Source organism: Epinephelus lanceolatus, chromosome 11, assembly GCF_041903045.1.
Source record: "Epinephelus lanceolatus isolate andai-2023 chromosome 11, ASM4190304v1, whole genome shotgun sequence".
Taxonomy (NCBI): domain Eukaryota; kingdom Metazoa; phylum Chordata; class Actinopteri; order Perciformes; family Serranidae; genus Epinephelus; species Epinephelus lanceolatus.
In genome coordinates, this window is record NC_135744.1 from 26,002,144 (window position 1) to 26,015,839 (window position 13,696).

A 13,696-nucleotide genomic window follows, 5' to 3' on the forward strand; every position below is an offset into this window, starting at 1 on the left:
ACAAGCAGCAAACACACGTATGCACGCGCACACAGTCACACGGACGCACACAGCTGCATTGCTCATGTGTTTCAATTCGTCTTCGACGCGCACGAGAACGTGTCAAATATGTCAGTTCAAAGCTCTAGTGTGAGGTCTGCTTTACATTGAACGCTTCAGTTATTTCTGTGTAGCTTTTTGCTGCGTTTTACAACAATAAAATGGGAGTGTGAGTAAATTCAACAACCAAACTGCAATATTACCCAAAGGAACCAATGGAATATTGTTTGGAGATGTTGATTTTTACAGACTTAATCCCGTTAGAAATTGTCATAAAAAAGATATATATATATTTATATTCATATTTATATTTATATATATATAGGCCATTTATTTGTTAAACATGACTTAGCTTTAATTTGTGTGGACACAAGAGGGAGAAAGAAGCAGAGAAAAAGTGGAAGAGAGAGAATAAAAGAAGACCCATTCCTCCCACACAGAGGAGTTTCCACACATGGATGTGCACGTATGCGCACACACACACAGAGACCCACACGCACATACACGTAAACACACACAGACACACACCTGCCATGGCTTTTACTGCGGCCACTGGAAACAGTGTGTACGTCTGTGGCTGAGGGGTTCTTTTTTTGGAAGAGTGATCGGTAAGTCGGCTGTGGTGCGATGAAGCTAACAGCTCTGCTGTTTGTGCCTAGAGAGATAACATTCATCCTGGATTCTGACCAGCAGGTCAGAACAGCCAGTCGCCCTGTAGAGGAGTGTGCTAGGTTACAGCTGAGGTTACGACTCTACGTGTGTGTGTGTGTGTGTGTGTGTACGTGTGTGTTTGTGCCGGTGGATGGGTGTGAGAGTGTGTGGGTGTGTTTGTGTGTGGGTGGGTGCGTGAGTGTGTGTGCATAAGAGAGCAGAGGCTAAACTGTATATCAGAGCGTCCACTGCGCTCAGGCTTGGCCTCTCATGACCATATCTCATGACCGTGTCTCTCTTCTCTTCTTCCATCATGAGACATGCTTAAAAACTCCTCCACCATAAGGAGGTGGAGAAGGAGAACACACCCTAGTTACTTACTTTCTTTTTATCGTTTTTTCCTTTTTTGTTTTTTAGTCTGATTTTTCCGTTGTTTTCATCTCCTATCTCCATTGTCTTTGAGGATGCATGCACAAATTCAGCATATGAGTTTTTATCATTATAATTACTTGTACTGCCTTTAAATAATGCCTCGCAATATTCAACATGGGTGATTGAGCAAATGTCAGTCTTGGTCACTGAGGTGTTATTTCTGAGTTCACGCTCAGAACCAAGAGGAGATTCACAAGAAAAAAAGAGGGACTCTTTGCCGAGAAAAGACTCCTCATCAAGAGGGACTCAGCAGGATCTGGGCGCCTCGTTCTCAGTCTCCCCCCTTTCCTGTCCTGAAACAAGGCAGAGCTGACAGGAGGAGGAGGAGGAGGAGGAGAGAAAGCCAGGAGGTGATATAAAAAGAGGGGCCAGAGTCTTTTTGGGCACCTCCATCTCAGACATAGGCGCGTGGAGGTGTTCAACGGGGTCGTGAGACTCGAGAGGGTTAGGGAAGGCTGAGGTGGTCTTAATACTACCTCGGGTTTCCGTCCCTGCTGGGTCACCCTCTGCTCTCTTGTCAAGCCCTGTTTAGACCTAGTGTCTTGTGTCCAGATATATCCAGACTGCGTTGAGCTCCAGATGGACTGAGGTTCACACCTGGCATCAGAATGCATCTGAAATCTCTCAAGTAATCACTGGTGATTGGATTTCACTTCACATTTGCTTTTATCTGCTTCTAAACAGAGAAAACACACATTACTCACTAAGATGTCTGGCAGCGCTAAATCAACTGTGTTTAGGACATTTGCGTGCCCGGTTCTGGGTGCAGTCGCAGCTGTATTTAGAGCTGTCCACTTGTGGCCAAGATGCATTTTAATGCTGAGTGTGAACGGGGCCTCAATGCTCAGTCCTGCCTCATTAAAGTGGAATACTGATTAAGTCTTTTCTCTCAGTCTCTTTCAGTCTAATTACACACCGCTGTGTTCACATCTGTCTCCGAGTCTCTTTTTTGGTATCGTTCTTTGCCTCGCTGTGTCACTTCCTGTGTTTGTCTCTGTGTTTGTCTTAGTATGCATTTGTCTCTCTGTGTCATTCTCAGTGATTGCCTAAGCACTGACTTTGCTGGAGGACAGACAGGCAGGCGAGGCTGGCTTAGCCGTGAGGGGTGAAGGGTGGTTGTCGGTCGGTGGTTGTGAGAAAGGGGGTTGGTTCGGGCGGGTGCAGCATCACAGCCTCTCCCGGGTGGGGATCCAGATGTAAGGCCCTGATTGCTCCTCGATCACTGTCTTTACTTTGTGATAGACCTCTTCAAAGCTGTCCCCTTCCACGACAGCTGCGGCGGGATGCGGGATGTGTGAGGGGAGGAGGAGAGGAAACAATGAAGGGTGGAGGAAGAAAAGGCGAGCAGAGAGCAAAGGGAGACAGTAGGAAGCAAGAAAAATGGAATCATTAGGGAGGAAAGAAAGGGAGGGACAAAGACAGGATGTTTATCAGATGTGTTTGCAAGACAATCAGAGGAATAATCTAATATGAAAACATTCTCAATGTGTAAAATCCCAAAACAGCAGGCACATTTCCATAATGTATGTACCTCTACAAAGTCTCCCACATATTTATTCAGTCTCACACATATTCTTTCAGTGGCTGATAAAATGTCACATATGTTAGCTGATCGTGATTTGTTATAAATTGTAGATTTATTCTGTCGACCGCTGTGATTTGCCCTAAAAATGTCCCTTAAATGTTAAAATGCCTCGAGTCCTCCCAAGAGGCGTTCATTCTCTCATTTAACTTATTCAGCTCTGCTAGGAACTTAAAGTGAAGTTCATCTTGGTGGAGGAGGCTTGTTTTATCATTGCCATTTGTTGCCATTAAAGGGACAGTTCACCCCTAAATCAAAAATGTTTCCTCTTACCTGTAGTGCTCTTTATGTGTCTAGATTGTTTTGGTGTGAGTTGCCGAGTGCTGGAGATGTCGGCCGTAGAGATGAATGCCTTCTCTTGACTATCATGGAGCTAGATGGCACTCAGCTTGTGGTGCTCAAAGTGGCAAAAAGTGACATTTAAAAAAGTCAACAGCAATGTCTCTCTCCAGAAATCACGACCTTGTTACTCAAGATAATCCACAGACCTTGTTGTGAGCAGTTTCATGTAGGAACTATTTTCTTTCTACCGAACTACACCTTTCAACTGTATCATCGCACAGGAGAAGGTGCACATTTACTGCTAAGCTCACCTCGCACCCATGAGCTAGCTAACGTTACAGCTCAGCTGAGAAGGATGCCATTAGCGATCACATCTCGCTTTGTCATGAGCACCATGAGTGGACCCATGCTTCCTTCTGCACAGTGATGCAGTTGCCAGTTGTAGTTTGGTGGAAAGAAAATAGTTCCCACATGAAACTGCTCACACCAAGGTCTGTGGGTTATCTTGAGTTACGAGGTCATGATCACTGGAAAGAGACAGATATCTCTATGGCCGATATCTCCAACACTCGGCAACTCACACCAACATGATCTAGACTGACAACAGCACCACAGGAAAAAGGAAAAATATCTATACTAGATTTTGGGGTGAACTGTCCCTTTAAACAAATTAAAAAATGAGAACAAAAGAGATAAAGTGAGATGCACATAATCATCCTCCAAAGTGTGCACATGAGCGCCTGTAATGAACTGAAAATATTGGCAACCTGTTGTTTCAAAGATCTTGTCATCATAAAATGGAGGATTTTTCTGATCACCACTCCACGTCAAATAGATTAGCGTACAGCAGAGCGCAAACACGGGTGCATTAGCTCACGTTTACCATCTGGTGCTGCCGTAATCCAAACCAAAATCCACTTGTAAGTAGACGGTACATGATGCCATGTTTGCTGCTCAGAAATCCCACGCTCTGTGTGTACACACCATGTCTGTGTGTTCATGCTCATATAGACACAATCTCTCCGCTCTTACCAGAGAAACACTCTAGGAAGTCTTGTTCTAGTTTGAGGGCTCGGTCCATTCCTTTCCTGGCCTGCTCCTCCGTCAGGCGAGTGTTGATCTCTCTGTTAAGATCACACACAAAATCTCTATTATATTTTCATAATGCGAACCAACCATTTTCAAAGGTATAAAGAGCTTTTGAAGTACTTACAGGACATTCTCCAGTGACTTGGGCCGCACAAAGATGGCAATAGGATGAAGCTGAGCTGCTTGTAGTCTGCGCACAGCGTTGGCCGATACATCCAGGATGCAGTGTTTCCCCTGCTGCTCGTGCACACGTGCAGGGAAAGAAATGATTGGGATTAATAAATATAAACTGGCCTTTGAGTTATGACTTTTACATTGCCAATTAATTTGACAACACGTCATGAGAGGTTGTGGCTCATTGCTTAAACATTTCTCTACTCTCTACTATTTCTTTACTTTGCTTTTAATATTGTATATTATTTTATAATTTATTTTCTCAGTATTCATGATCCAAATGGTCAAAGTGGGACTTTGAGACTGTAAAAAAAAGTAAAGTAAAAAATTCTGAGATACAGAGATGGCTGTCCTGATGATAAATCAAATGGAAATTAACTTGAACCTGGATGCCAATGTAAATAAAATAAAACAAAACATAATAAAATATTAAAAAAAAAAAAGCAACAACAGCAGCAAAATAAATAATAATAATGATTAAAAAAACCCTTCTTAAAACATAATTTATTTGGAAAGCCTTATACAAGTTTACTTGAATTTTAACTTCCTTTGATTTTGTTGTGATACAAAATTGCCAAAACAGACATGAAGTAAATTATTTCTATTTGTCTTTTGTAAATTGTCTAGCTGTCAATAAAATAAAATAAAATAAAAAAAGCAACAACAGCAGCAAAATAAATGATAATAATAGTAATGATAATTAAAATAATAATAATATTACTTCTTTTACTTCTTACTTCTTTAAACATAATTTTAACTTCCTTGATTTTGTTGTGATACAAAATTGTCTAAACAGGCATGAAGTAAATTATTTGTATTTGTCTTTTGTAAATTGTCTAGCTGTCAATAAATAAAATAAAATAAAATAAGCCACAACAGCAGCATAAAGTGAATTATTTGTTTTTGTCTTTTGTAAATTGTCTGGCTGTCAATAATAATAAAATACAATAAAATAAAATAAAAGCAATAATAATAATAATTTGGATAGCTTTACCCAATTTAACTCGAACTTTAATTTCTTTTGAATTGTCTTTTATTTCTTAGATCTTTATACATCAATTTTAATTTAAATTAATCTGTTTCCATTTATACCCTGTTGACTTTAACTTGGCTGTTTTATTTTGCTGTCTTGTGAAGCAATAGCAATAATAATAAGTATTTCCGATCACTGATACATTCATAATAATTAAATCTTAGAATTCCAGTACAAATATTCAGTACAAGTAAATGAGCAAATTTCTAAAAGGGATTGGAAATTGTTTGAGACCAATTTTATTGCCATTAATTCTTATTTCCTGGTACAACATGTTGTTGCGCACCTGCTCAGCCACCTCACGGACACTCTGGACACTGGTGCCATACAGGTGACTGTTGTACTGGCCCGCCTCGATGAACCGATGGCTCTGGATGTCCTTCTCCATCTGTTCCCGTGATGACACAAAGTGATAGTCCCGCCCATCCACCTCATACTCCCTCTTGGGCCGCGTGGTGTCTGTCAGGGAAAGAATAAAAACAATAAAAGCAGCACATGCATTTTGAATCTCAAAATTAGAGCAATTACTTCTTTAGGGGGGAATGCATTATGCAGATATCACCCTAAAATGGCTGCAGGTGGCAGCAGTGACATAAAAATAAAACCCAGAGAACGGCTCAGCCTTCATGACTGACAGCATAATTACTTACGTGGGACACAAGATCCAAACTTATCAGGGAACTCAGACAACAGGTCATCATTTATCCTGTCTTTCACGGGACCCAGGATGATGATGGGCCTCGCATAATGAACTAAGCATGAAGACAAAGAGAGGAGAAAGAGAGGAGGAACATTCAGAAGAGGGGAATACAAACCGAAATTTAATAAAAGCCTTGAATAATGGACTTTTATGTGACCTTACCTTCCACTTGGGTGACTGTCTCATAACTGTGTGAGGTTTTCTCTCTCCCTGGGGACAGAACACAGAAGCGTTCAGACAAATGTCTTTTTTATCATTATAAATGACATTTAGATTTATGAGTCTGCATGGTTGTGCCTTTATTTGTGTGTATGTAATGTGATGTGTCTTTTTAAAATGTCGCAGGTAATACATCAGATGTCCTGTTGGAGGTGAGGTGTGATTTGGACCACGGTGTGGAAGAAAATGTGAGCATAGACTGCTTGTGTTTATATCTGTCAGTCCATGTCATGTCCACAGATTGGTGATGTTGGCGAGACATTTGGAGATGACAGTAATACTGACGAGTAGGGCAAAGTTAAGGAACGGGCTGCTTTGTAGCTGCAGTTATTGGTAGATAACACATTTGCAGGAGGCAATGCTACTTGTACCTTCAACTGAGCTATTAAGCTTGTTACAGAGACTATTACAGAGTGTGTCTGATAGATATTTACACATATAAAATTTACATTAAAGGTTCAGTGGGTAACTTTTGTAAAAAAAGAAAAAATCCTGACAGTAGTTCATGAGACAGATAAAGGAAAAATAATCCCTGTGCCTGAACGAAAACAACCAATCAGAGCCAGGAGGAGTCTCTAACACAGCGTCAATCATGCTTCACGAGGGAGCCCCCCTCTGCCTGCACATGCTTTCAGTCGTAGTCCAGTTAATTCTCTTCAGTGTGTGGCTTCTGGAGTCGCTTTGCAAACACAATGTCTAACAAACAATCACCAGCAATCAAAAAGCTGCCCATCCTTCCTATGCTAACAACAGCATTCATGGCAAAGACAAGTAAACAGACAGCCCATTCTCATTCATTTGTATGAATCGCACTGGGCTTTCAGCTAACTCCAATGTGAACCCATCTGCAGCAATACTTGACACTGAGAGCAACTGACATAAGCCCCTTTTACGCTACCTCTTCAAGGCTGGAATATCACGCCGAAATTCCGCCACGCCATGTTCTGTAAAAGGTACAATCTTTGAATGGAAGGACAGAGATGTTTCACCTTAAAGCCAGCATCGGAGGTAGTAACAGATCCGTAACAACGTTGATGGCGATGTGTGCTATCCATTGCTGATAGATAGAAAAAGCAGCTAATAACAGTTAGCAGTGAACCCAAAGAAGAAGGACAGCGGCGGAAAATGTTCGCAAATTGGGAAAACAATGAGGCCCGGGAGCTCTTTACCCCCCGAGCAGAGGATGAGATCAGCAGCCATATAACAGGGACAGTAAATGATTGTTATTGCCATGTTAATGCCTTTTTTTGTTTAGAAAGCACTGCTGACGCACATGTTATGTGTCACACTAGAGGTTGACGGTGTTGTTTTACATGTCATGTCCGTCACGCATCTTTTGATTTCACGATGCTGGCATGTTGTCGAAAATCACACACAGGAGCAGAGTGATGCTGCAGTTGTTTACTTCTGGGTAAAAATGCAAAGGCAGCATAAAGAAGGGACTTTGTAGCGGCCCTATAGCACAATCTCTATAAAAAGGGTGATAGTATAAAACTGAGAAAGTCAGTGTATGGTGGGAGGGAGGGTAGAAGGATGAGTCAAACAAAGCAGGACTCAAATCGAGGACATGAGCAGTGACTGACACTGTGCTAGAGACTCCTCCTAACTCAGGTGGTTTCCATTCAGGCACCGTGGATTCTTGCAAATGCCATGAGTAGCACTAGGAGGAGCCAGAGGAACCTGATTTTTAACAGATTATCTGTTTCATGTTCTGCTGTCAGGATATAGTGACAGTTTCAGAAAATTATACAAAAGTTATTTACTCTAAAAACCAATGGTAGCTTTACATATATGAAATTAAAACAGGAAGATGTTATTTGAGTATGCCTCAGCAAATTGTGTTCCCCCGTGCTGTCCATTACTACAGTGTTAACTGGACAACTTAAGTCAGAAGCATGTGTAAATGGTGGCTTGCGATGTCAAAACACAGCACATTCATGATTCATGTTAATTACCTTGAGTGCCCAAGCTGTCTCGACCATGGTCCTGCAACAGAAACCAGAGCAGAGATTAACACACTGAGAGGCAGTTTGAGAGAACCAGTCACAACTCAGTTAAACAGCTCTTCGGAATGAACTTACCCTCTCTTTGGTGTTAACACGAGACCACTCTTTTCTTTCAACCCTGTCGAGACGAGGAGGAAGAACAAAAAAAGTAAATTTTGGAGACAGAGCAATCAAGCTGAAAACGTATTTAAAATGTTTAGAAACACAATAAAAGATAAGGCAGATCGATCCCACGCTCACTCACAGGTTGAAGTCTGACCTGTGCTTGCTCGGGATGAAGCCGACCTCCTCAGCCTCATTCTGGGGGCTGACCTTACGGGCCTGCCACCACTCCTCATCTCCGCAGTCCAACACATGCAACACATCCCCAAACTTGAAGCCCAGTGCTTGACTGAGGAAACCACAGTCCGCAGTCTTGTCGTAGTCAAAAAGAGCCCTGAGTGATGGAAGAAGTACAAGCCATTATTTAAACAGAATAAAAACTCTGTTTGTCTATTTGTACACAAACATTATGAACACGTATTACATTTTGCTTAAGTGACTTCATACTTTTGACATTATATTAATCACACTATTTGAAAACAACACATACTGTTTATATTGTGACTGCTTTTACAAAGTTTTTTTAATTTAAAGTTACCTATTTAGAGAGAAATATCCAAATTCAAGATGTCATTTTGTTAAGGCTGGCCCAAATGGAAAATCATGGCTGTCCAACGAATGAATGCACAGAGCCGTTATAACCTCTAACAGAAAATTCAAGGTGTGACCTCACTGCCATGTAAACTGCAGTAATACTAAAAGATGCTCAAAACTAATCCAAATATAGCCAGAAAATATGGGTCCCTGTAAGAAAAGGGAACCACCGGTCTAGATAACAATTTAGCTGACAAAATGGTAGCGAAAACTCAAGAAACATGTTTTAGTTTTAGAAAACACAACCTGCTACATTTGTATTGTTGCAATGTTATATCTGGCCATCGGTGGCAGCACTGAGCACTGTGCTTCTGTGCGGTGCAGAACTGCAGTCGCTGAACAAGGAAGAAATTCTGCGCCATCTTGGATTTACCCATATTTACAAATGTGATTGATAGCACCTTGCTTTCCCTTGACACTTGTTTTTGTTACTTCACACGCCCCTGACATTGCTGTGAATTCTCCTGAACTGTTGCTAAGAAGCTCCTGTGTCCTCTTGTTGTTTTTATTCCCAGCCTTTATCCAATTAGCAACTTTTTGTTTAGGACAGAATGAGGGTAACTGGTGCATCTGTCATTCAGCCATTCAGGACCTGTCAGCTTATCTTGCGCACAGACTGTATTAACTTTTGGGGAGTCCTCCATCTGTATATACAGTCTATGGTTTATAGCTGTAACAACCTGAACACCGGCAACGTTACACTTCACGTTACTCGGGATGAAGCTAACGTTTTTTTGGCAGCTAATTAAGCTAGCCTCGCTGCTATTAGCTGTTAACTGCCATCAGAAGCTAGCACTGCGCTAACGGTGGATAATGTATGTATCAATCCGCCCGCAAACAACAGGTACTGTTTTAAAAATAAAGGAAGCGTTTTCTCAGAAATTTTGATAAAGAGAATAACCATACACACTGGATTCAGGCCACAGAAGACGCAGGACGAACACAGCAGCATTTCACTGTTGATGTTTTGGAGGGAAACTACAATAAAATGGCAACGGAAAAACGGACCGACCAACGGCAGGATTTTTTACAGCGCGTTTCTTCCTCTGAGCTGTGTGGAGGCACTGTGAGCTGTTGTTGCATCCAGATCGACTTCTGTGACCCAAAACACACTACTTTCATTGTCCTGTCACTGCTGGTTATTATGTCAAGCCTGGACCCGGTGAGGACTTCATCACCAGTTTTACACAGTTCATCTACAGGTAAGACCCATATTCCTTTTACTGAGTGCAGTGTGGTGTGGTTTGGTGAGTAGTGACTGCATGTTGAAAACAGACTATGATGCTTACTCTGAACATAATTTCTATTATGCATTAGTCTCTTTCTAAATTTAAGTTTACGCTGTCACATTTTATTTTGTATTTTGTCTCTTGGTTGGTTGGTGTAGTAGAGAGGCGCTGTTCAGGGTGCTGAAACAGTGATGAGATGCAGCAGCCATTGGGTTTCTACACAATTTTGCACAAGTAAGATGTGCATGGGATGACGTCTGCAGCGACTTTGCATTCAAGCTTCACATTTGCTTTAATAAAGTGTAATTTGGCAGCAGGGTATGAAATTAACAAAATATTTTGGGGGCAATTTTGGCCCCCAAGGTCTAAAAAATGGGGGCATTTTCAAAATGTTTGGGGGCCATCAAAAAAATTGTAATTATGTTCTAACAAAAAGCAAAACCAACTAAGATAGTGTCTTCACTCTTCAGTAGAAACCACTATAAATAAAATAAATAATGGGTTACATAAAGTTATGGTTGTAAAATATCACTCAGATTTCCTATAATTCAACCAGTTTAAATGTGATGATTTAACCATTAATCTACTGATGGCAGTACTAATGTTTCACCACATTACAGTTACTTTTACTGTTAAAAAGGCCAAATTACTATAAATATATATATATATATATATATATATATATATATATATATATATATATATATATATATATATATAAATTTAAAATTTAACATTCATTCTACCTTGATTTTTCATTAATTTGTCATTGTGTAGACACAGATCACCCAAGAAATGGTTAATTTATACTTATGGTACAGCAAAGCCCCCTCCCCTTCTCTGTCAGATTACTCTCACGTAATCAGTGCATTCTCATTGATTATGTCTGGAAAATGAGTTGTAGACACAACGGTAAATTAATTTAATGAAAATAAAATTATACTTTAATGTCAGATTGTAATACTGTTAAAAATATAAATACATATAGTTGTTTCGAAAACTTGGGGGCAATTTTGGCCCCCAGAACATGGCTTTTGGGGCATTCTTGGCTAAATTGCAGGCCAAATGGCCCATGGCCCTTGCTAATTTCTGACACTGTTTGGCAGTTGTCTTGGTATGTGAAGCACATGCGTTCTTAACTAGCAGTGGTGACATGTAACTAAGTACATTTACTCAAGTACTGTATTTAGTACAATTTTGAGGAACTTGAACTTTACATGAGTATTTCCATTTTATGCCACTTTCTGCTTCTACTCTGCCACATTCAAAGGCAAATATACTCCACTACATTTATTCTAAAGCTTTAGTTAGCCTACTTTTTTTTTTTTTTACATTTTGTACCAATAATCTAAATGTGCAAACAGGTTATGACGTACTCTTATAGGTGAAGCCACCAGCAGTGTGTAGAGCAAATTAAATAAGCTCAAACTTGACTAGCCGCAGCATTAAAATGATGAACACATGAATGTATCAATATTATAATTCAGTGCTAATAGTATATTTGATTCTGAAATGGGCCTTTCTACATAATTAGTGTTTTTACTTTTTGTACATTTAAGTAAGATTTTGAATGCACGACTCTTATTTGTAACAGAGTATTTTTACACTGTGGTATCACTACTTTTACTCAAGTAAAAGATCTGGGGCCATATTCACATACATTTGAGAATACTCAAACACTTTTAGTGAGGAGTTCCAGCTTAGGCGTGATTTAGAAAAGTTCTCAGAGCAACTCTGAACAAGGAAGGGACAGAAACTATTACCTAAGTGAAGAGGTGTGATTGACCCCATTGCTAGGTATGATGTATTCTATTAACAGTTGTGATTGGTTGTCACAGACACACCCCTTTGTGAGCCTGCAAGGTGTGGACACCCAGTGGAAATGAAATGAACTGCTGACTGTGAAAGTGTTGTCATTGTGAGATTACTCTGCCAATGGAAGGCTGAGACAGACCCAAGTCATCACTGCTGCACTGATGCATTTTTCTAGTTTTTCAAATATCTTGGTGTTGTGATCACTTTATTTCTGGCGTTATAGCATTATGGTGTTTGGTGGGAAATGTGTGTGTATCTCTAATAATATCGACCACAGATATTATTCTGCACAATCTAATCTGTAGCATTTCATTAGCTCACTGCCATCCAGCATTTGGAGAATATTTCTCCTTTTTCTTTGTCTTTCCACCAGTTTCTCCTCAGCTTAAGAAACTCAAGCCTCTTAAAGGTCTGCCTCTGTTCTTCCAACAGTTTTTCTCCTTAGAAGCTCTTTTAAGGTCTTAGATACAAGGACCTAATCTTAACTTTAAGGGGAAATTGTGAGGAAACGTCACAATTCTAAGAATTTTCTTAGAATGTGTCACTAGGAGCAACTCTTTGTACGGGGGAGATGTGTGAATACAGCCCCTGAATACTTCATCCACCACTGTTAACTAGTACATAGCTCACAAGAGGTCTATGGGTGAAGTGGTGAACTGTACACATGAAATCTAAATGGATATCTTCCTACAAAGTGTTGTCTTTTCCTGTTTTTAAAGGCTGCATTACAGTTAAGTGATTTCATTTTCTAAGCTTATTAGACTGATAACACTTTGTGGTTATATCCTGATTGTTTATCAGATAATCTCGTTGCGTAAATATTTTGCGAAAGCACCCTACAATATTGTTGCAATATTGATATTGTGAACACACAGTGAGTCATACTGTGGTACATGTTGTCCTCATTCTTTGTTGGACCGTGTAGCCTTAAAGTTTAGCTCTGATATATGCTTTCTGTATGTAAATGTATGTTCTTAAGTCCTTTACAGTTTGTACCCTCTAATGTATACACATTGTAAGGACTTTGTGTTAATCCAGGCCTGTCCTGGGGTTTGAGCAGGGTTTGCCCTCACTTGAGTGTGTAAAGGCAGATCTGCCAAAGGGGTTGATGGGGTTGGGCGTGTGGCTATACAGCCTGTGATTGATGAATAAATGCTCCATTAATTTTCTCTATGGATTTTTCAGAAAATCCCTATATTAAAAGTTTTAAGCCATTAGCCAGCATAAGCCAAGACATAAATCTTGACCTCATTAGAAAATAAAAACATAAAAAAGGCCAAAATGTGTAAAACTGTTCTTATTAGCTTTTAAGAGGGAATGAACTGCGCAGCTCATTAGACTCTGAATGAATTGGACTCCCACTCACACAGTCGCACTCAGACAGTACTTACAACCACATACTGTACTATTTCCTCTATCTTGTGTTGCATGTAGTGTATTGTGATTTCTTTTACCTACTGTCTTGTATTTTCTCTGTTCTGATTTACAGTCACGCACGTTTGGAGCCTCTCTGACTTGTGCAATTTAGGATCGTCTGCAGTGTCTACAGTTAATCATTTCTCTCTAATAATCAAATTCCCTCTGGTGACAATGACTCACATTCTCACTTTCCAAACTCAACATTTCAGATCTATAAAGGCTTTGTTGTTACTCATCAATTTAAAAACAACAGTTGGCACTATAACAGCACTTCAGTGGATGACTGGTTTTGCTCAAATAATGACTAAATATATGAGGATGCCGCAAAAA

The 13,696-nt window shown here is 40.1% G+C and overlaps 1 protein-coding gene across 6 annotated transcripts in view; it reads right to left on the bottom strand.

Moving 5' to 3' along the window:
• Positions 1-1,071: 1,071 nt before the first annotated feature.
• Positions 1,072-13,696, bottom strand: part of dlg4a (discs, large homolog 4a (Drosophila)) — an 87,877-nt gene continuing 75,252 nt past the window's right edge. For 4 of the 6 annotated variants that reach the window (XM_033642404.2, XM_033642395.2, XM_033642376.2 and 1 more), the window contains 9 exons: positions 8,452-8,643; positions 8,283-8,325; positions 8,157-8,187; positions 6,145-6,192; positions 5,933-6,034; positions 5,569-5,741; positions 4,200-4,312; positions 4,019-4,110; positions 1,072-2,395 (listed from right to left, as the gene is read on the bottom strand). In XM_033642404.2, the coding sequence (XP_033498295.1) occupies positions 2,289-2,395; positions 4,019-4,110; positions 4,200-4,312; positions 5,569-5,741; positions 5,933-6,034; positions 6,145-6,192; positions 8,157-8,187; positions 8,283-8,325; positions 8,452-8,643 (901 nt within the window). In that variant the 3' untranslated portion in view covers positions 1,072-2,288. The remainder of the gene's footprint in view (positions 2,396-4,018; positions 4,111-4,199; positions 4,313-5,568; positions 5,742-5,932; positions 6,035-6,144; positions 6,193-8,156; positions 8,188-8,282; positions 8,326-8,451; positions 8,644-13,696) is intronic. The other 2 variants (XM_033642386.2, XM_033642430.2) reach the window with 1 other exon arrangement.